This window comes from Manis javanica, chromosome 11, assembly GCF_040802235.1.
Source record: "Manis javanica isolate MJ-LG chromosome 11, MJ_LKY, whole genome shotgun sequence".
Taxonomy (NCBI): Eukaryota; Metazoa; Chordata; class Mammalia; order Pholidota; family Manidae; genus Manis; species Manis javanica.
In genome coordinates, this window is record NC_133166.1 from 3111316 (window position 1) to 3135211 (window position 23896).

At 38.2% G+C, this 23896-nt stretch overlaps 2 protein-coding genes across 2 annotated transcripts; both read right to left on the bottom strand.

The window, feature by feature from the left end:
- Nucleotides 1-1734: 1734 nt before the first annotated feature.
- Nucleotides 1735-2682, bottom strand: LOC108388113 (olfactory receptor 8H1-like). The gene has a single exon (XM_037010932.2). It carries the CDS (start codon nucleotides 2680-2682, stop codon nucleotides 1735-1737), a length of 948 nt encoding a protein of 315 aa, XP_036866827.1.
- A 20059-nt stretch (nucleotides 2683-22741) lies between these two features.
- Nucleotides 22742-23683, bottom strand: LOC140844155 (olfactory receptor 8H1-like). Its single transcript, XM_073215635.1, has one exon. The coding sequence runs from the start codon at nucleotides 23681-23683 to the stop codon at nucleotides 22742-22744; it is 942 nt and encodes a 313-aa protein (XP_073071736.1).
- Between the last annotated feature and the right edge of the window lie 213 nt (nucleotides 23684-23896).

Genomic DNA, 23896 nt, shown 5'->3' on the forward strand with positions numbered 1-23896 from the left:
TACGAACTGGAAGAATATAGTTCATTTTTCAAAGATCTGTATCTTTGTTGACAGTTTTGACATTTTACTTTATTTTTAACATTTAAAAAGTATTTAAAGAATAGTCAAGTACAGTTTCACAATGAAAACCATATAATATTTTAAAAGTGAAAATTTATTCCATTGGTGCTTGAAGAAATACATCTGTTAACAGAAGATGAAACAAACAACCAAACAAAACCCACAGACTTAGAAAATGGAAAAATACGGATTCAACAAATTTAAGAAGCAAGGAAAATTAAAACTGCAATTCCAGATTATGTAGAGGAAAATTTTAAGAGAAATTTTAGCACTCTACTTGACTAAAGTTTACAGGTTGCCACAAAATCTGAATTTATTTTTAAGTCTTAGTTTTACAACTTGTCTCTGTTAAAATTTTTAAAACAGATGAGTCAAGCACATTTTTCAAGTATTTATTTTGTAATGGCCATAAAAAACCTTAGAAATCAGGACAAAGGCATTGATTTTTAAACATACACAGAAGTTCAATAAAAGCAGTTTACTGAAGACTATTGACACAACAGAAAAATAAGGTTGTAAAATCTTCAGCCTGTAGCCACCAAAGAGTTGTTTCTGCTTAAGAGATGTCTAAGTTGATGAATTTTCAGCATTTCGGGTCCAAAGAATGGCAAGATGGATCTTGGTATTTCCACTGTACCAAGAACACAATTAATCCAGGTTTCAACAACAAAATTATCAAAGGTATGTATGCAAAAAGCTGCAAAAAAGTACCTAGGAAATGAAAGAAATATTCCTTATATTTGTAAGACATGCACATACACACATCATTATAGATCTAGAAGAACATGTACTCAACCACTAGTAACTGTAAGGGCATGTCTAATTCTTGATTGTGTCAGTATTTTCCAAATCTCTCCAGTGCAAACACATACCATTCTAAATCCAAAATTATGAAGTGCTACATTTTCCTTAGCTATCATGCATTTGTCAGTCAGATTAATCTTGGACATGTCCCAATGTCAAAAGAAATTTACAAAAAGCAAGTGAATATTCTTTAAGAAAAATTCCAATGCATTAAAAATTTTACATAAATGTGTCTGCTAATAATCATGGCCAGTATTTATCAGTATCGCCTTAAATACCTAACTCCATTATCTGATGTTATCTTTAAAATAACACGGTGCACCTGGAATTACTATTTATTTTGTGTAGTTAATAAAACATAGGCTTAAATTTCAGAAGTTATTAGAGGTTATACAGCTAAAAGGGTAGCAGATCTGGAATCTAAATCCTGGAACTTTTGGATACACAGCAAGTGCTTGTCATAACTGTACTATTTCTTCTCTATATAATAATTAAAACAACTTCTGAAACTGTTATTATTGTTCCAAAAATGAAGCACTTTTCCTTAATAAAATCTCTGAAGTCAGACTATGTGTGAGATGTTGTACGATATGGTTTAAAAGATGACAATTGTATTTACTTGCTTTAAGCATCAGTTGCCCTTAAAAACACATATACTTAGACCGTATTTTTAACACACACTTAACGGATACTAATTACAATGTAGGTTTGTACAGATGTATTCCTAGAACTGTCCAAGGTCATATTTGGTAAAGTAGAGGATAATTCAACATAAAACAAACAAATTAACGAATTCAATCATTTCTGGATAGATAACAAGTACATATACCAATGAGAAGAAAAAAATACCTTAAAACTTTAACGTCATTATTACTTTAAAGGCCTAAGATCCTCTCTCTTCTGCATGATTCTAATGAGAGCATTTTTCACTTCTTTGTTCCTAAGACTGTAAATGAGTGGGTTCAGCATGGGGATCATGATTGTGTAAAACACAGAAGCTACTTGATCCTTTCCCAAAGAGTAGGACTTACTTGGTTTTAAATAAGTGAACATCAGAGTACCATAAAAGATGGTGACTCCCAGGAGATGCGACACACAAGTAGAGAAGGCTTTCTGCTTCCCTGAAGTGGAAGCAATTTTCAGGATGGTAGACAGAATGGACACATAGGATGCAGATATTGTGATCAGAGACACCGTGAGAGTGGAACCAGCAAAAATAAATATCATTATTTCAACCCCATGTGTGTCGGTGCAAGACAGGGCTAAAACGGGGGATGTGTCACAGAAAAAGTGATGGATTACATTGGAGTCGCAGAAATGCAAGCTGCTCACGAAAAGCACATTGACAATGGAATCTATAAATCCAATGAAGTAGCACCCCAAGATGAGGGAGCAGCAGAGCCTTGGGGACATAACGATTGGGTAGCGGAGGGGGTTGCAGATGGCTACGTAGCGATCATAGGCCATTGAGGAGAGAAGAATACATTCAGTGGCAACCAAGAAGACAAAAAAGTACATCTGGGTGAAGCAGCTCATGTAGGAAATATACTTGGTGGAAGCCAGTAAGTTCTCCAAGGTTTTAGGTGTGATGACGGTTGAGTAAATGAGGTCGAGAAAGGACAAGTGACTGAGGAAGAAATACATGGGGGTGTGAAGCCGAACGTCCAGGCGGATCACCAGGAACATGCCTGCGTTCCCCAGCACTGTGAGCAGGTACATCAGCAGGAACAGCAGGAAGAGGACCAGCTGCACCTCCGGGGAGTCCGTCAGCCCCAGAAGGATGAAGTCTGCCACCTGCGTGGTATTCCTTCTGCCCATAGTGGTCAGCTGGTTTGAGCTCATTAGCAGCAATGACTTCAAAAAGGCTTGCGACTGTGTGATCAACATGGCATATTTACTTTAGTGTCGTGTGTTAAGAAGTGATGATAATGAGAAGTGTAGAGAATATAACTGAAAAAAATGTTAGTTTCATCGCCATATATAGGAATGGGATAAACTGATATTTAGATCTGACATAATAATAGCTAACTATGGCATAGTTTGAATGAGCCCAACACTGTTGTAAATGTGTGTGTTCAGTAATGTATTTGGTCCACATGAGAGTGTTATGTGGAAGGTGCTACCATAGCCACATTGTTTGGATGAGAAAAAGTGTCCAGTTTAAGCAACTAATTCAGAGTCAGAGCTATTAAATGCTGGCCATGGTTCTGCCAACATAGACCGACTCCAGAGAGCATTTTCATAAAACTGTATTTTTGTTTACATTTAATTTCAGCAAATGTGAGAAAATATGTTATAAATATAATGAGAGGTGAACAATGATGGAAAAAGAGTTTTAGGGCATTATTCAACATCACTTTGTTTCCACTATGCATGACAAAGAAATTTCAAGCTAGGCGACTTTACTAGAGTGTGTTAAAAATATGGACCACATATTAATATTAATTTCATAGAATAAGATGTTTTCCTACCTTGACCATTCAAAGTCAAATTCATTACAAATATTATATTTCTAATATATGCACGTTACTTGTAGATCCTGTTTCCAGGAACTCTGTTTTCTCATTAACAAATCCTGGTGTTACTCCAGATAAGGTCTAAATGATATGGATTTGCATAGTCTTCGTATAATGTTCCCATTTTATTTTATCTTAACTAAAATCTTGAGAATAATACTTACTGTGATCCAGAGTTGGTAGGAAAAAAAATCCTTATTCCAATAATGTTAGTCTAGAAATTTGTCAACCTCACATGTTACTCATGAATTAAACTTGAAAACCATCTGAGTCCAAACTCTGTAGTTTAACATTTGTTTTCCTTGATAAAAGTTCTGCTTAAATGTTAGTGCATTCATTTTGCATTTTATTTGTGTTGAATAATACATTATTCACTTTTTACCCTTTATTCTGAGGTAAAAACAAATCAACTTAGAACTTTCATTCAGGTCCTGGTCAAATGGAAAATTTGATGCAAAAGAACCTCAGGGAGCTCCTGTGATCCTAAGGAGAGCCGAGTGGCCTTACCTCTCATGCTGGTAATTCTACAGCCCCTCATGTTTTGGGGGTACATGCAACATTCAGTCTTCTGCAGGGACCAATTCCCAAGGAGGATTGCTTGGTCTGTTTTGCGTGGCATGTTTCCAAGGACACAGGTTCAAGGACTAATTGCAGCTCTGTGAGGTTTCCAGGAACTGGTTGCCTTTTCCTTAGAGGCCACACAGTGGAGGGAGGGCCTGGTGGCTCAGTCCTCCTTTGTGAGGCCCTATTATTTTGACTGGAAAGGTGAAGAAGCTATTTCTGGAAAAAATATCTCCATTGCTTTGCAACTGAAACCACTGGGAATGAAATGATACATTTTTCATAAGGAAACATTTTATATGAAAAGAGTGATAGTGTCATAGGAGCAAATATGTTCATTAGAATAAAATAATATAACAAAACTAAAGGAACAAAATGAAAACAAATCAAAACTTGCCGTATTTTGATGAATGTCTCCCTATTATTATGTTGTGTTGATATAATGCTTTTTCCGGACTTACAGATTTGCGTAGTTGTTACACTGTATATTCAGTATTCAATCCTCATTTCATGATTAAAAGGTCTTTCTCTTCTCCTTTTATATTCTATAGAATAAAATAAAATAAAATGCAAGCATATTAAAATTGTAAGACAAGTTTCATAGATATTTTGTATATTCTATGAATATCTTCACTCTTCTCTCATGAGGTATAAGCATGCAGAATGTCTCTGGAGTCATATATTTATACTGAAGGGCTTCACAGATAAGCTTGAATTGCAGAAAGCTTGTTCCTCCTGTTTTCAGCCATCTACCTCTGTATTATGTAGGGAAATTTGGCTTTGGCTTTATACGTCATTGGGGATTCCCGGTTCCACAACACCAGGTCCTGTTTTCTGAGTGTGCTCTCATCTCCTGGTGTCTGCTTCTCCTCAGTCATTACCCCAGATACATTAGCAGATTTTGTGTCAAAGAATAAAGCCATGTCATTCCTTGGATGTGCAGCACACATGCTTCTCCTTGTTGCTTGTGGTACCACACGGTGCTTCCTCTTGGTGGCAGTGAGATATGATCGCCCTGTAGCTGTCTGCACTGCTCTCCTGTGTTCAGAGAGCATGTCACCCAGAGGCGGTGTGTTCCCTATCATTGCCCCCTATGTTAGTGGCATCTTGCATGCTCTGTACACACACTGGCCACATTTAGCCTGTCCTTCTGAGCATCTAATAAAATCAAACATGTCTTCTGTGTCATCCCTCCTCTCCTCACTCTTTCTTGCTCAAGACTCTCACACAAGCGAGCTTCTACTCTTCTACTTTGAGGGCACCACTGAGACAGTCACTATGCTGAGTGTGCTGGTGTCCTATGTCTTCATTCTGTTGGCCATCCTGAATATTCATTCCACTGATGGAAGGAGAAAAGTCTCTTCTACGTGCGGCTCTCACCTAACGGGGGTGTCAATTTGTCATGGAACAATCCTCCTGATGTATGTGAGACCAAGTTCTGCCTGTGCTTTGGACCATGACGTGACAGTGTCAATGTTTCGCAGCGTTGTGATTTTCGTGCTGTAGACCGTCATTTACAGTTCAGGAACAAAGATGCAAAACAGGCAATGATAAGAGTGTATCAGGAAAAGTTGTTTATCAACTAATTCTAATTTTCATGCTAAATATTAATTTGGAACAATTTAAGAATAATGTATGTTGTCTCTACAATAAGAAGTTATGATGAAAATATTGTTAGTTTGTTAGCCTCTTATTCTTGGACATTTTTTAGTAAAGATCATGACTACAGGACGTAATATTTTGTGTCAGCATCCAGTGTACGAAGCTGTTTCTCCCAGAGCCAGGGTCCATGGGTCCAGGATCAAGTGGTAGGAATGGTGGTGGCACCTCTCACTGTTCCTCTTAGGGACCCACTGAAAATTTTTCTTCCTGTATCCAAAACTTTACATTCTCAGGAACAAAGAGGAAAAGAGGCAATGAAAAATATGCTTAAGAAAAATTATTTCAGGGGGAATCACAGGAAGATGGCAGCATGATTAGTTCAGGGTAAATCTCCTCCCCAAAACATATATATTTATGAAAATATAATTAATACAACTATTCCTAAAAGAGATACCAGTGGATGCACTAAAACAGCAAGGATACATCTACATCTGTGAGAACTCAACATCACACGAAGGGGGTAAGATACTAGTCGTGGCCAGGTGGGACCCAAACGCTCCCCCACCCCAGAACCCGGCAGGAAGAAAGGAGTCAGAACAGGGAGGGAGTGAAAGCCCAGGAGTGCTAAACAACCAGCTCTAGAAATCCACACCCAGAGCGCAGACACAAGGTTCATGGGGTGCTGGATATTAGAGCAACAGAAAAGCAAAACCTGTGGGCAAGTCCCCCAACCGGCGCCCCTGAGACAAAAGAAAAGCGAGTGCTTTCTGCAAGTCTTAAAGAGATAGGAACCCCATAGCTGGACAAAGCCGTCCCAGCACACTTAGCCAGCAGCTGGGATACACGGGGAAACTTAGGCGCCCTAAACTCCAGGGAGGCAGTGCAGCTCTGAAGGCCCTCACTACACTAAGCAGCCTCCCAGTCATTCTTTCAACTGACGCAGACCCTGACACACTGGCCCAGTAGCGGGAGAGTAGCAGTGCGTGCCAGGGCAGCAGTGCCGGAAGGGGCTAGGAGTGGATCACGTGCACCAACGGCACCAGAGGGGACCAGTAGTGGCTTGTGAAAACCTGCAGCGGCAGCGATCGAACAAACCGGGTGTGGCTTGCACACACTGGCAGCAGTGGAGCCAGAGTATGGGAGAGGTCCACGCTGGAGAGCCCCGTGCACACCTGCAGTAGAGCCAGAGGGAGCAGGTGCACTCTCAGCAGCCTACCGGAATCCCAGCTCAATGTACAACCACCCGGACCAGACCCAAAGGCCGCTGCTGGCACACAGCTTCCCGGCAAGGGCACCACTATCACGGAGGAGAGCACCTGGCATGCCTGCCACTCCCTGCAGTGCTCTAGACTGCTCTGACAGAGAACCCACCCACAGCAGTTTGGGGATTAACCCGGTGGCTACTCCAGGACTGCAGGTAACCAACATGGGCAGCAAAGAAGGGCAAAGTATCCAGCAAGCAGGAAAGGACTTTCTTCTCCCAGCTGACACACCCATGAGCTGCCTATAGCCACTGCTATAACCATGAAAAGGCAAAAAAATTTAGTCCAGTCCAAGATAGTTCAGACAACACCTGAGAGAGGATCTGCAGAGACAGACCTAACCAGTCACCCTGAAAAAGAATTCAAAATAAAAATAATAAACATGCTGACAGAGCTGCAGAGAAATATGCAAGAGCTAAGGGATGACGTCCAGAGGGAGATCACAGACGTCCGGAGGGAGATCACAGATGTCAGGAAGGAGATTACAGAAGTGAAGCAAACTCTGGAAGGATCTATAAGCAGAATGGATAAGATGCAAGAGGCCATTAATGGAATAGAAACCAGAGAACAGGAACACATAGAAGCTGATGCAGAGAGAGATAAAAGGATCTCCAGGAATGAAACAATATTAAGAGAACTGTGTGACCAATCCAAAAGGAACAATATCCACATTATAGGGGTACCAGAAGAAGAGGAGAGAGAAAAAGGGATAGAAAGTGTCTTTGAAGAAATAATTGCTGAGAACTTCCCCAAACTGGGGGAGGAAATAGTTTCTCAGACTACGGAGGCACACAGAACTTGCGAGAGATGGGACCCAAAGAGGACAACACCAAGACACATAAAAATTAAAATGGCAAAAATCAAGGAAAAGGACAGAGTATTAAAGGCAGCCAGAGAGTGAAAAAAGATCACCTACAAAGGAAAACCCATCAGGCTCTCATCAGACTTCTCAACAGAAACCTTACAGGCCAGAAGAGAATGGCATGATATATTTAATGCAATGAAACAGTAGGGCCTTGAACCAAGGAAACTGTATCCAGCATGATTATCATTTAAACATGAAGGAGGGTTTAAACAATTCCCAGACAAGCAAAAGTTGAGAGAATTTGCCTCCCACAAACCACCTCTACAGGGTATATTAGAGGGACTGCTCTAGATGGGAGCACTCTTAAAAGAGCACAGAACAAAACACACAACATATGAAGAATGGAGGAGGAGGAATAAGAAGGGAGAGATATAATCATCAGACTGTGTTTATAATAGCTCAATAAGTGAGTTAAGTTAGACAGTAAGGTAGTAAACAAGCTAACTTTGAACCTCTGCTAACCACGAATCTAAAGCATGCAATGGCAATAAGTACATATCTTTCAATAATCACCCTAATGTAAATGGACTGAATGAACCAATAAAAAGACACAGAGTAATAGAATGGATTAAAAAGCAAGATCCATCCATATGCTGCTTACAAGAGACTCACCTCAAATCCAAAGACATGCACAGATTGAAAGTCAAGGGATGGAAAAAGATATTTCATACAAACAACAGAGAGAAAAAGCAGGTGTTACAATGCTAGTAACAGAAAAAATAGACTTCAAAATAAAGAAAGTAACAAGAGATAAAGAAGGACATTACATAATGATAAAGGGCTCAGTCCAACAAGAGGATATAACCATTATAAACATATATGCACCCAATACAGGAGCACCAATATATGTGAAACAAATACTAACAGAATTTAAGGAGGAAATAGAATGCAATGCATTCATTTTGGGAGATTTTAACACACCACTTACTCCAAAGGACAGATCCGCCAGACAGAAAACGAGTAAGGACACAGAGGCACTGAACAACACAGTAGAACAGATGGACCTAATAGTCATCTATAGAACACTACATCCAAAAGCAACAGGATACACACTCTTCTCAAGTGCACATGGAACTTTCTCCAGAATAGACCACATACTAGGCCACATAAAGACCCCCAGTAAATTCCAAAAAATTAAAATCCTGCCAACCAACATTTCAGACCACAAAGATATAAAACTTGAAATAAATTGTACACAGAAATCAAAAAGGCTCACAAACACATGGAGGTTTAACAACACACTTCTAAATAGTCAATGGTTCAATGACCAAATTAAAATGGAGATCCAGCAATATATGGAAATAAATGACAGCAACAACACAAAGACCCAACTTCTGTGGGATACAGCAAAAGCAGTCTAAAGAAGAAAGTATATAGCAATCCAGGCATATTTAAAGAAGGAAGAACAATCCCAAATGAATGGTCTAATGTCACAATTATCGAAATTGGAAAAAGAAGAACAAATGAGGCCTAAGGTCAGCAGAAGGAGGGACATAATAAAGATCAGAGAAGAAATAAATAAAATTGAGAAGAATAAAATAATAGCAAAAATCAATGAAACCAAGAGCTGGTTCTTCGAGAAAATAAACAAAATAGATAAGCCTCCAGCCAGACTTATTAAGAGGAAAAGAGAGTCAACACAAAACAACAGTATCAGAAACGAGAAAGGAAAAATCATGATGGACCCCACAGAAATACAAAGAATTATTAGAGAATACTATGAAAACCTATATGCTAATAAGCTGGGAAACCTAGGAAAAATGGACAACTTCCTAGAAAAATATAACCTTCCAAGACTGACCCAGAAAGAGACAGAAAATCTAAACAGACAAATTACCAGCAGCAAAATTGAAGCGGTAATCAAAAAGCTACCAAAGAACAAAACCCCCGGGCCAGATGGATTTACCTCAGAATTTTATCAGACATACAGGGAAGACATAATACCCATCCTCCTTAAAGTTTTCCAAAAAATAGAAGAGGAGGGGATACTCCCAAACTCATTCTATGAAGCCAACATCACCCTAATACCAAAACCAGGAAAAGACCCACCAAAAAAGAAAACTACAGACCAATATCCCTGATGAACATAGATGCAAAAATACTCAACAAAATATTAGCAAACCGAATTCAAAAATACATCAAGAGGATCATATACCATGACCAAGAGGGATTCATCCCAGGGATGCAAGGATGGTGCAACATTTAAAAATCCATCAACATCATCCACCACATCAACAAAAAGAAGGACAAATCCACACAATAATTTCCAAAGATGTGGAAAAAGCATTCGACAAAATTCAACATCCATTCATGATAAAATCTCTCAACAAAATGGGAATAGAGGGCAAGTACCTCAACAAAACAAAGGTCATATACAATAAACCCACAGCTAACATCATACTGAACAGCGAGAGGCTGAAAGCTTTTCCTCTGAGATCGGAAACAAGACAGGGATGCCCACTCTCCCCACTGTTATTCAACATAGTACTGGAGGTCCTAGCCATGGCAATCAGACAAAACAAAGAAATACAAGGAATCCATATTGGTAAAGAAGAAGTGAAACTGTCACAATTTGTAGATGACATGATATTGTACATAAAAAACCCTAAAGACTCCACTGCAAAACTACCTGAACTAATACCAGAATTCAGCAAAGTTGCAGGATACAAAATTAACACACAGAAATTTGTAGTTTTCCTATACACTAACAATGAACTAACAGAAAGAAAATTCAGGAAAAGAATTCCATTCACAATAGCATCAAAAAGAATAAAATACCTAGGAATAAACCTAACCTAAGAAATGAAAGACCTATACCGTGAAAACTACAAGACACTCTTAAGAGAATTTAAAGAGGTCACTAACAAATGGAAACTCATCCCATGCTCCTGGCTAGGAAGAATTAATATAATCAAAATGGCCATCCTGCCCAGAGCAATATACCGATTCGATGTACTCCCTATCAAATTACCAACAACATTCATTTTTTTTTATATTTTATTGTTTATTTTAAATTCAGATATAATTGACATGTATTGTATTAGGTGTTTTTTTTTTTGAGAGCACATCTCTCATATTTATTGATCAGATGGTTGTTAACAACAATAAAATTCTGTATAGTGGACTCAGTGCACAATAATTAATCAATCCCAAGCCTAATTCTCAACAGTCTCCAATCTTCTAAAGCATACATAACAAACAAGTTCTTACACGATGAAGAAATTCTTACATAGTGAATAAGTTCTTACATGGTGAACAGTGCAAGGGCAGTCATACCACAGAAACTTTTGGTTTTGATCACATATCATGAACTATAAACAATCAGGTCAAATATGATTATTCGTTTGATTTTTATACTTGATTTATATGTGAATCCCATATTTCAACCTTATTATTATTATTACTATTATTATTTTTAATAAAATGCTGAAGTGGTAGGTAGATGCAAGATAAAGGTAGAAAACATAGTTTAGTGCTGTAAGAGGGCAAATGTAGATGATCAGGTGTGTCCCTAAAGACTAAGTATTAATCCAAACTAGACAAGGGCAACAAAACATCTACAGATGCAGAAGATTTCTCTCAAAACAAGTGGGGTGAGGTTCTAAGTCTCCCCTCTGTTGATCCCCAATTTCTCCCCTGATGGCCCCCCTGCGACTGTGCCTTTCTTAGGTTGTTCCTCCCTTGAGGAATCTTACCCATCTCTGGCTAAGCAGTCATCATCCGGGGCCAAACAGGGAAATGTAAAGTTGGTAAGTGAAAGAGAAGCAATATTCTTTGAAAAGGTTAACTTTTTACTTCTTGCAGATTTATGCCCTGTGATTTCTATGCCCAGCATTTGTCATGAGGTATCTTTACCACTTGGAAGAATTATGATACTCAGTAATTTCGATATGAGGCACGAATTCTACTTAAGGGTTGTAATTAGGAAGGAAGAAGAAAAGCTATAGAGGTAGCATATGGAAGAAAACATGGGAGGATTGATTATTTCTTTGACATATCTTCTTGTAGAGTAAGATAAGCATGTATAGGTTTTAAACTACTAATTAAATTGTGTACACACATTAACATAATAGGAATACAGCTACATAACCAAAGCACACCTACAATTACCAGCCATCTCCAGTGAAACCAAGAAAACCAGCTGGGCACCCTATGCATTTGTGAAAACTTAGCAATGATATGATGGATATTGTCTAATTGAATTTGAATAGTTTGAGAAAAATCAGACAAATTATAACACATTCCTGGGAACTGTTCACATCCCATATGTTCTTTCAACAGTAGATAGTCTGTAGTCACAAGATTTTGGAGCGCTGCAACTTGCACTTCTCCTAATTCTTGGTTGAGTTCCAACAGTATAGATCCAATCAAATTTGTTGTTTTGCTGTATTCACAGACCAGCTTAGATATCTCCTTCTTCATTCCAATGGCAAGTCCAGGAACCGGTGGGATGAATGCAGCTACAACTACAACAGCGCCAGAATCTTTGTTAAAGTTTTTTGATGATCATCTTCTGGTATGACTCTTCCAGAGAATGTTGATGTTGGAAGTCCTTCTTCATATCATATCTTAATTCATTTTCTGGGTAGCCAAATGAGGCTTTGATCCTCTGTATAAACACAAACAAACCCTTTGCCCACACTTTGATATGCCCTTTATACCATTGTGAAGAAGTTATTGAAGATCACCACACAGAAAATGCTTATAATTATTTATTTTTTAAGAGAAAGGAATATTATCAGAAAAATGTATTTCCATAGCTGATCATCTGACACCCTTTAAATTATCAAAATTAACGATATTTAAAGCATGCGTTAATCGTTGATTTACAGTTAGATTTATCCTATCAGGGAGTAATCCCCCTTTTCTTTCTTTTTTTTATTTTTATATTTATTTATTTATTTATTTATTTTTATCATTAATCTACAATTACATGAAGAATATTATGTTTCCTAGGCTCTCCCCTATACCAGGACCCCCCCACCCACAACCCCTTTACAGTCACTGTCCATCAGCATAGCAAAATGTTGTAGAATCACTACTTGTCTTCTCTGTGTTGTACAGCCCTCCTCTTTCCCCCAACCCTCACATTACGCATGCTAATCATAATACCCCTTTTCTTCTCCCTGGCCCTTAAGCCTCCCTACCCTCTCATTCTCCCCAGTCTCTTTCCCTTTGGTAACTGTTAGTCAATTCTTGGGTTCTGTGATTCTGCTGCTGTTTTGTTCCTTCAGTGTTTCTTTTGTTCATATACTCCACAGATGAGTGAAATCATTTGCTATTTGTTTTTCTCCGCTTGGCTTATTTCACTGAGCATAATACCCTCTAGCTCCATCCATGTTGTTGAAAATGGTAGGATTTGTTTTCTTCTTATGGCTGAATAATATTCCATTGTGCATATGTACCACATCTTCTTTATCAATTCATCTACTGATGGACACTAAGGGTGCTTCCAATTCTTGGCTATTGTAAACAGTGCAGCGATAAACATAGGGGTGCATCTGTCTTTTTAAAACTGGAGTGCTGCATCCTTAGGGTAAATTCCTAGGAGTGGAATTCCTGGGTCAAATGGTAAGTCTGTTTTGAGCATTGTGAGGAACCTCCATACTGCTTTTCACAATGGTTGAACTAATTTACATTCCCACCAGCAGTGTAGGAGGGTTCCCCTTTCTCCACAACCTTGCTAACATTTGTTGTTGTTTGTCTTTTGGATGGTGGCCAGCCTTACTGGTGTGAGGTGATATCTCATTGCGGTTTTAATTTGCATTTCTCTGATAACTATTGATGTGGAGCATCTTTTCATGTGTCTGTTGGCCATCTGTATTTCTTTTTTGGAGAACTGTCTGTTCAATTCCTCTGCCCATCTTTTAATTGGATAATTTGTTTTATGTTTGTGGAGGTGGGTGAGCTCTTTATATATTTTGGACGTCAAGCCTTTATCAGATCTGTCATTTACAAATATATTCTCCCATACTGTAGGGAATCTTTTTGTTCTATTGATGGTGTCCTTTGCTGTACAGAAGCTTTTCAGCTTAATATAGACCCACTTGTTCATTTTTGCTGTTGTTTTCTTTGCCCGGGGAGATATGTTCAAGAAGAGGTCACACATGTTTATGTCTAAGAGGTTTTTGCCAATGTTTTTTTCTAACATTTTTATGGTTCCATGACTTGCATTCAGGACTTTGATCCATTTTGAATTTACTTTTGTGTATGGGGTTAGACAGTGATCCAGTTTCATTCTCCTACATGTACCTGTCCAGTTTTGCCAGCACCCTCTGTTGAAGAGACTGTCATTTCCCCAGTGTATGTCCATGGCTCCTTTATCAAATATTAATTGACCATATATGTTTGGGTTAATGTCTGGAGTGTCTAATCTGTTCCACTGGTCTGTGACTCTGTTCTTGTGCCACTACCAAATTGTCTTGATTACTATGGCTTTGCAGTAGAGCTTGAAGTTGGGGAGTGAGATCCCTACCACTTTATTCTTCTTTCTCAGGATTACTTTGGCTATTTGGGATCTTTGGTGTTTCCATATGAATTTTTGAATCATTTGTTCCAGTTTATTGAAGAATGTTGCTGATAATTTGATAGGGATTGCATCAAATCTGTATATTGCTTTGGGCAGGATAGCCATTTTTATTATATTAATTCTTCGTAGCCACGAGCATGGAATGAGTTTCCATCTGTTAGTGTCCCCTTTAATTTCTCTTAAGAGTGACTGGTAGTTTTCAGGGTATAGTTCTTTCACTTCTTTGGTCAGGTTTATTCCTAGGTATTTTATTATTTTTGATACAATTGTGAATTGAATTGTTTTCCTGATTTCTTTTTCTATTGGTTCATTGTTAGTATATAGGAAAGGCACACATTTCTGTGTGTTAATTTTGTACCCTGCAACTTTGCTATATTCCGATATCAGTTCTAGTAGTTTTGGAGTGGAGTCTTTAGGTTTTTTTATGTACAATATCATGTCATCTGCAAATAGTGACAGTTTGACTGCTTCTTTACCAATCTGGATTCCTTGTATTTCTTTGTTTTGTCTGATTGCCGTGGCTAGGACCTCCAGCACTATGTTAAATAACAGTGGGGAGAGTGGGTATCCCTGTCTTGTACCTGATCTCAGAGGAAAAGCTTTCAGCTTCTTGCTGTTCAGTATAATGTTGGCTGTGGGTTTATCATATATGGCCTTTATTATGTTGAGGTACTTGCCTTCTATACCCATTTTGCTGAGAGTTTTTATCATGAATGAATGTTGAATTTTGTCAAATGCTTTTTCAGCATCTATGGAGATGATCATGTGGTTTTTGTCTTTCTTTTTGTTGATGTGGTGGATGATGTTAATGGATTTTCGAATGTTGTAGTATTCTTGCATACCTGGGATGAATCCCACTAGGTCATGGCAACTGATCCTTTTGATATATGTTTGAATTTGGTTTGCTTATATTTTATTGAGTATTTTTGCATCTACATTCATCAGGGATATTGGTCTGTAATTTTCTTTTTTGGTGGGGTTTTTGCCTGGTTTTGGTATTAGGGTAATGTTGGCTTCATAGAATGAGTTCAGGAATTATTCCCTCCTCTTCTATTTTTGGTAAACTTTAAGGAGAATGGGTATTATGTCTTCTCTGTGTGTCTGATAAAATTCCGAGATAAATCCGTCCAGCCCGGGGGTTTTCTTCTTGGGTAGTTTTTTGATTACCATTTCAATTTCTTTGCTCATAATTGGTTTGTTTAACTTTTGTGTTTCTTCCTTGGTCAGTCTTGGAAGGTTGAATTTTTCTAGGAAGTTGTCCATTTCTTCTAGGTTTTCCAGCTTGTTGGCATACAGGTTTTCATAGTAGTCTTTAATATTTCTTTGTATTTCTGTGGAGTCCATCGTGATTTTTCCATTCTCGTTTCTGATTCTGTTGATTTGTGTTGATTCTCTTTTTCTCTTAATAAATTTGGCTAGAGGCTTATCTATTTTGTTTATATTCTCAAAGGGCGAGGTCTTGGTTTCATTGATTTTTGCTATTGTTTTATTCTTCTCAATTTTGTTTATTTATTTTCTGATCTTTATTATGTCCCTCCTTCTGCTGACTTTAGGCCTCATTTGTTCTTCTTTTTCCAGTTGCAATAATTGTGATGTTAGACTATTCATTTGGGATTGATCTTCCTTCTTCAAGAGTGCCTGGATCGCTATATACTTTCCTCTTTAGACTGCTTTCAAAGCATCCCACAGAAGTTGGGTCTCTGCATTGTTGTTGTCATTTGTTTCTATATATTCCTTGAACTCTATTTTAATTTGTTCGTTGATCCATTGATTCTTTAGGAGCATGTTGTTAAGCCTCCATGTGTTTGTGAACCTTTTTGTTTTCTTTTTAGAATTTATTTCTAGTTTTATACCTCTGTGGTCTGAAAAGTCGGTTGGGAGAATTTCAATATTTTGGAATTTAATGAGGCTCTTTTTGTGAGCTAGTATGTGGTCTATTCTGGAGAATGTTCCATTTGCACGTGAGAAGAATGTATATCCTGTTGCTTTTGGATGTAGAGTTCTATAGATGTCTATTAGCTCCATCTGTTCTACTGTGTTGTTCAGTGCCTCCATGTCCTTACTTATTTTCTGTCTGGTGGATCTATCCTTTGGGGTGAGTGGCATGTTGAAGTCTCCTAAAATGAATGCACTACCTTCTATTTCCCCCTTTAGTTCTGTTAGTATTTGTTTCACATATGCTGGTGCTCCTGTGTTAGGTGCATATATATTTAGAATGGTTATCTCCTCTTGTTGGACTGAGCCCTTTATCATTATGTAGTGTCCTTCTTTATCTCTTGTTACTTTCTTTGTTTTGAAGTCTATTTTGTCTGATATTAGTACTGCAACCCCTGCTTTCTTCTCACTGTTGTTTGCCTGAAATATGTTTTTCCATCCCTTGACTTTTAGTCTGTGCATGTCTTTGGGTTTGAGGTGAGTTTCTTGTAAGCAGCATATAGATAGGTCTTGCTTTTTTATCCATTCTATTACTCTGTGTCTTTTGATTGGTGCATTAAGTCCATTTACATTTAGGGTGACTATTGAAAGATATGTACTTATTGCCATTGCAGGTTTTAAATTCGTGGTTACCAAAGTTTCAAGGTTAGCCTCTTTAGTATCTTACTGCCTAACTTATTTTGCTTATTGAGCTGTTACATACACTGTCTGGAGATTCTTTTCTTCTCTCCCTTCTTATTCCTCCTCCTCCATTCTTCATATGTTGGGTTTTTTGTTCTGTGCTCTTTTTAGGAGTGCTCCCATCTAGAGCAGTCCCTGTAAGATGCCCTGTAGGTTTGTGGGAGGCAAATATCCACAACTTTGGCTTGTCTGGGAATTGTATAATCCCTCCATAATATTTAAATGATAATCATGCTGGATACAGTATCCTTGGTTCAAGATCCTTCTGTTTCATTGCATTAAATATATCATGCCATTCTCTGTATGGTTTCTGTTGAGAAGACTGATGATAGCCTGATGGGTTTTCCTTTATAGGTGACCTTTTTCTCTCTAGCTCCCTTTAAAACTCTTTCCTTGTCCTTGATCTTTGCCATTTTAATTATTATGTGTCTTGGTGTTTTCCTCCTTGGGTCCTTTCTGTTGAGTGTTCTGTGTATTTCTGTGGTCTGTTCGATTATTTCCTCCCCCTGTTTGGGGATGTTTTCAGCAATTATTTCTTCAAAGACCCTTTCTATCCCTTTTTTCTCTCTCTCTTCTTCTTCTGGTACCCCTATAATATGTATATTATTCCTTTTGAATTGGTCACACAGTTCTCTTAATATTGTTTCGTTTTTGGAGATCCTTTTATCTCCCTCTATGTCAGCTTCTATGCGTTCCTGTTCTCTGGTTTCTATTCCATCAGTGGTCTCTTGCATCTTATGTATTCTGCTTATAAATCCTTCCAGAATTTTTTTCACTTCTATAATCTCCTTCCTGGCATCTGTGATCTCCCTCCAGACTTCATCCCTTAGCTCTTGCATATTTCTCTGCATCTCTGTCAGCATGTTTATGATTTTTATTTTGAATTCTTTTTCATGAAGACTGGTTAGGTCTGTCTCCTTCTCTGGTGTTGTCTCTGTGATCTTGGTTTGCCTATAATTTTGCCTTTTCATGGTGATAGAAATAGTTTGCAGAGCTGGGACAAGTGATGGCTGGAAGAACTTCCCTTCTTGTTGGTTTGTGGCCTTCCTTTCCTGGGAGAGCAGTGACCTCTAGTGGCTTGTGCTGGGCAGCTGCACGCTAACAAGGCTTCTCATTCCTGCCCGGCTGCTACGGAGTTTATTTTCACTGTTGCTGTGGGCGTGGCATGCCTTGGGTCCCTGCTCCAAAATGGTGGAGCCGCATTGGAGGGGGAGTGGCCGGGAGTCTATTTATCTCCTTGAGGTTCCTCCTTGCTCCCTGCTGTCCAGGGGGTTAGAGTGCCCAGAGATCCCCAGATTCCCTGACTCAGGTCTAAGTGTTCCGGGATGCTTCCATCTGGTTTTGGGGTCCCTGTCCCTTTAAGACTTCCAAAAAGCACTCGCCAAAAAAAAAAAAATTTAAATAAATAAAAAAAATAAAAAAATAAATACCTCTCACTTTTCTTTGTTCTCAGGTGCTGGCCTCAGGTACCTGCTCAGTGGTCTTGCTGTCCTGTTTCCCTACTATCCAGCATCCCACGTATGCACTGTGTCTGCACTCTGGTGCGGATGGCTGGGGCTCGGTGTTTAGCAGTCCTGGGCTTCCTCTCCCTCCCCGCTCTGACTCCTTTCCTCCCACAGGGAGCTGGGGTTAGGAGTGCTCAGGTCCTGCCGGGCTGGGGCTTGTGTCTTACCCCCTTTGTGAGGCGCTGGGTTCTTGCAGGTGTGGATGTGGTCTGGATGTTGTCCTGTGTACTCTGGTCTCTATTCTAGGAAGAGTTGTCTTTGTTATATATTCATAAATGTATGTGGTTTTGGGAGGAGATTTCCCCTGCTCTACTCATGCCGCCATCTTGGCTCTACCGTCTGACCACCAACATTCTTCAATGAACTGAAACAAATAGTTCAAAAATTCATATGGAACTGCCAAAGACCCTGCATAGCCAAAGCAATCCTGAGGAGGAAGACTAAAGTTGGAGGGATCTCCCTCCCCAACTTCAAGCTCTACTACAAAGCCACAGTAATCAAGACAGTTGGTACTAGCATAAGAACGGAGTCAAAGACCATTGGAACAGAATAGAGACTCCAGATATTAACCCAAACATTTATGGTCAATTAATATATGATAAAGGAGCCATGGACATACAATGGGGAAATGAGAGTCTCTTCAACAGATAGTGCTGGCCAAACTGGACAGCTACATGTAAGAGAATGAAACTGGATCACTGTCTAACCCCATACACAAAAGTAAATTCAAAATGGATCAAAGACTTGAACGTAAGTCATGAAACCATAAATCTCTTAGAAAAAAACATAGGCAAAAACCTCTTAGACATAAACATGTGTGACCTTTTCTTGAACATATCTCCCCAGTCAAGGGACCCAAAAGGAAAAATGAACAAGTGGGACTATATCAAGCTGAAAAGCTTCTGTACAGCAAAGGACACCATCAATAGAAGAAATATGCATCCTACAGTGTGGGAGAATATATTCGTAACTGGCAGATCCAATAAAGGGTTGACATCCAAAATATATAAAGAGCTCATGCACCTCAACAAACAAAAAGCAAATAATCCAATTAAAAAATGGGCAGAGGAGCTGAACAGACAGTTCTCTAAAGAAGAAATTCAGATGGCCAACAAACACATGAAAAGATGCCCCAAATCACTTGTCATCAGAGAAATGCAAATTAAAACCACAATGAAATATCACCTCATACCAGTAAGGATGGCTACCATACAAAAGACAAACAACAACAAATGTTGGTGAGGTTGTGGAGAAAGGGGAACCCTCCTACACTGCTGGTGGGAATGTAAATTAGTTCAACCATTGTGGAAAGCAGTATGGAGGTTCCTCAAAATGCTCAAAATAGACTTACCATTTGACCCAGGAATTCCACTTCTAGGAATTTACCCTAAGAATGCAGCACTCCAGTTTGAAAAAGACAGATGCTCCCCTATGTTTATCACAGCACTATTTACAATAGCCAAGAAATGGAAGCAACCTGAGTGTCCATCAGTAGATGAATGGATAAAGAAGATGTGGTACATATACACAATGGAATATTACTCAGCCATAAGAAAAAAAACAGATCCTACCATTCGCAACAACATGGATGGAGCTAGAGGGTATTATGCTCAGTGAAATAAGCCAGGTGGAGAAAGACAAATACCAAATGATTTCACTCATCTGTGGAGTATAACAAAGGAAAACTGAAGGAACAAAACAGCAGCAGAATCACAGAGCCCAAGAATAGAGTAACAGTTACCAAAGGGAAAGGGACTCGGGAGGATGGGTGGGAAGGGAGGGATAAGGGCAGAGAAAAAGAAAGGGGGATTAAGGTTAGCATGTATAGTGTGGGAGTGGGGCATGGGGAGAGCTGTGCAACCCAGAGAAGACAAGTAGTGATTTTGCAGCATCTTACTTCACTGATGGACAGTGACTGTGAAGGGGTATGTGGGGGGGTACTTGGTGAAGGGGGGAGCCTAGTAAACATAATGTCCTTCATGTGTTTGTAGATTAATGATACCAAATAAAAAAAATTAAAAATTTAAAAAAAATCTATGTTAATGATATATCTAAAGCCCTTTGTATATTGCCTGGCACTCGATAAGCACCCTACAAAATATGGCATTACCGTATGTATCAATTGTTTGCAAATAAACATGGCTGTTCATATTTTTACCATGCTCTATTCTAGTCTTAATTTGTTTTCATGTCTATATGAAAGAGCATTTTGGCTTTGTATCATAATCAAGAAGTGTATATCCTAAATTACATCACACTACATCTTACATGAAATAGTACACTCACTAGTATAATGGGAAAATTACAGGCCAAAAGCAAGTCATTGACATCTTTCATATTGTCCCCATATGTAATAACATTATCTACATGCTTTCTAAATTATACTATGAAGTATATTCATTAATTTTAATGTAATTATAACTTATTTAATTTTATTTGCATTGTCTTACTAAACCTAAAATTTAATTGACCTAAAATTTAAATGACACTATATGTATATAGGAAGATATGAGCCAAAAAGCCTTATTATTAGACAATAAATATTGATCAGATACAAACCTTAAATTTCAGACAATATAAATGGTAGTTGTTATGTATGTAGAGTCCACACAATGTAGATACCAAAGGGAAAATAAGTCATAATATTTTTAAATGGCATTCATATATGATCAAGGAAATTTTAAAACAAAGGAACTGGAAGAATATAATTCATTTTTCAAAGATATGAGTGTTGACAGTTCTGACAGTTTATTTTTAAACATTCAAAAAGTATTTAAAGAATAGTCAAATATAGTTTCACAATGAAAACCATATAAAATTTTAAAAGTGAGATTTTATTCCATCAGGGCTTGAAGAAATCTATCTGGTTACAAAAGATGAAACAAACAAACAAACAAAATACACAGACTTAGAAAATGGAAAATATGTTTCCAACAAATTTAAAAAGCAAAGAAAATTAAAACTACCATTCCAGATTCTGTAGAGGAAAATTTTAGGAGAAATTTTAGCACTATACCTGACTAAAGTTTACAGGTTGCACAAAATTGGAATTCACTGTTAAGTCTTAGTTTTACAAGTTGTCTCTGTTAAAATTTTTAAAACAAATTAATCAAGCACATTTTTCAAGTATTTATTTTGTAATGGCCATAACAAACCTTAGAAATGAGGACAAAGGCACTGATTTTTAAACATACACATAAATTCAATAAAAGCAGTTTACTGAAGCCTGTTGACACAGGAGAAAAATAAGGTTGTAAAATCTTCAGCCTGTAACCACCAAAGAGGTGTTTCTGCTTAAGAGACATCTAAGTTGATGAATTTGCAGCATTTCAGGTCCAAAGCATAGCAAGATGGATCCTGATATTTCCACTGTACCAAGAACACATTCATCTCAGATTTCAACAACAAAATTATAAAAGGTGAAACTTGTAAATGTATGCAAAAAAGTTGTAAAAAGTACATAGAAAATGAAAGAAATATTCCTCATATTTGTAAGACATGCACATATGCACAACATTATAGATCTAAAAGAACATATACTAAACCACTAGTAACTGTGAAGGCATGTCTAATTCTTGATTGTTTCAGTATTTTCCAAATCTCTCCAGTGCAAACACATACCATTCTAAATCCAAAATTATAAAGGGCTACATTTTCCTTAGCTATTGTGCATTTGTCAGTCAAATTAATCTTGGCCATGTCCCAATGGCAAAAGGAATTTACAAAAAGCAAGTGAATATTCTTTAAGAAAAATTTCTGTGCATTAAAATTTTGCAGAAATCTGTCTGCTAATGATTGTGGCCAGTATTTATCAGTATCACCTTAAATACTTAACATTCACTATATGATGTAATCTTTAAAATAACACTGTGAACCTGGAATTACTATTTATTTTGTCCAGTTGATAAAACATAGGCTTAAATTTCAGAAGTTATTAGAGGTTATACAGCTAAAAGGGTAGCAGATCAGGAATCTACATCCTGGAATGTTTGGATCCACAGAAGTGCTTCTCATAACTGTGCTATTTCTTTTCTATATAATAAATGAAACAATTTCTGAAATTGTTATATTGTTCCAAAAATGAAGCACTTTTCCTTAATAAAATCTCTGAAGTTAGAGTATGTGTGAGATGAGGTATGATATAGTTTAAAAGATGACAATTGTATTTACTTACTTTGAGCGTCAGTTGCCCTTAAAAACACATATACTTAGACAATATTTTTAGCACACAATTAATGGATTCCAATTATAATATAAGTTTGTAAAGACATATTCCTAGAAATGTCCAAGATCATATTTGGTAAAGCAGAGGATAATTCAACAAAAAACGAACAAATTAAAGGATTCAATCAATTCTGGAAAGAGAACAAGTAAATACACTGAAGAGAAAAAAATAATATCTTAGAAGTTTAACATCATTGTTACTTTACTTGCCTGGAGTCCTTCTGCATGATTCTAATGAGGGCATTTTTCACTTCTTTGTTCCTAAGACTATAAATGAGTGGATTCAGCATGGGGATCATGATTGTGTAAAACACAGAAGCTACTTGATCCTTTCCCAAAGAGTAGGACGTACTTGGTTTTAAGTAAGTGAACATTGTAGTGCCATAAAATATGGTGACTCCTAGGAGATGGGAGGCACAAGTAGAGAAGGCTTTCTGCTTCCCTGAAGTGGAAGTAATTTTCAGGATGGTAGACAGAATGGACACATAGGATGCAGATATTGTGATCAGAGACACCATTAGAGTGGAACCAGCCAAAATAAATATCATAATTTCAACCCCATGTGTGTCGGTGCAAGACAGGGCTAAAATCGGGGATACGTCACAGAAAAAGTGATGGATTACATTGGAGTCACAGAAATGCAAGCTGCTCACGAAAAGCACATTGACAATGGAATCCATAAATCCAATGAGGTAGGACCCCAAGATGAGGGAACAGCAGAGCCTTGGGGACATAACGATTGGGTAGTGGAGGGGGTTGCAGATGGCTACGTAGCGATCATAGGCCATTGAGGAGAGAAGAAAACATTCAGTGGCGCTCAGGAAGACAAAAAAGTACATCTGGGTGAAGCAGCTCATGTAGGAAACATACTTGGTGGAAGCCAGTAAGTTCTCCAAGGTTTTAGGTGTGATGACGGTTGAGTAAATGAGGTCGAGAAAGGACAGGTGACTGAGGAAAAAGTACATGGGGGTGTGAAGCCGAACGTCCAGGCGGATCGCCAGGAACATGCCTGCGTTCCCCAGCACTGTGAGCAGGTACATCAGCAGGAACAGCAGGAAGAGGACCAGCTGGACCTCCGGGGAGTCCGTCAGCCCCAGAAGGATGAAGTCTGCCACCTGCGTGGTGTTCCTTCCGCCCATAGTGGTAACTGCTCTGAACTGCTGAGAAGTCAGCGTTGATAGTTCGTAGCAGGAACTTCAGAAAGGCTTGTGTCTGTATGAACAACATCACACATTTACTTTAATGTCCTGTTTTAGGAAATGAAGATAATGAGAGGCGTAGAGAATAAAAGTGAAAAAAATGTTTGTTTCATAGCCAGATATAGGAATGGGTATAACTGATATTTAGATATG

Excerpts from the sequence above, each read along its gene's own strand:
- LOC108388113 (XM_037010932.2), bottom strand. The coding sequence starts at position 2,682 with ATGGGCAGAAGGAATACCACGCAGGTGGCAGACTTCATCCTTCTGGGG.
- LOC140844155 (XM_073215635.1), bottom strand. The coding sequence starts at position 23,683 with ATGGGCGGAAGGAACACCACGCAGGTGGCAGACTTCATCCTTCTGGGG.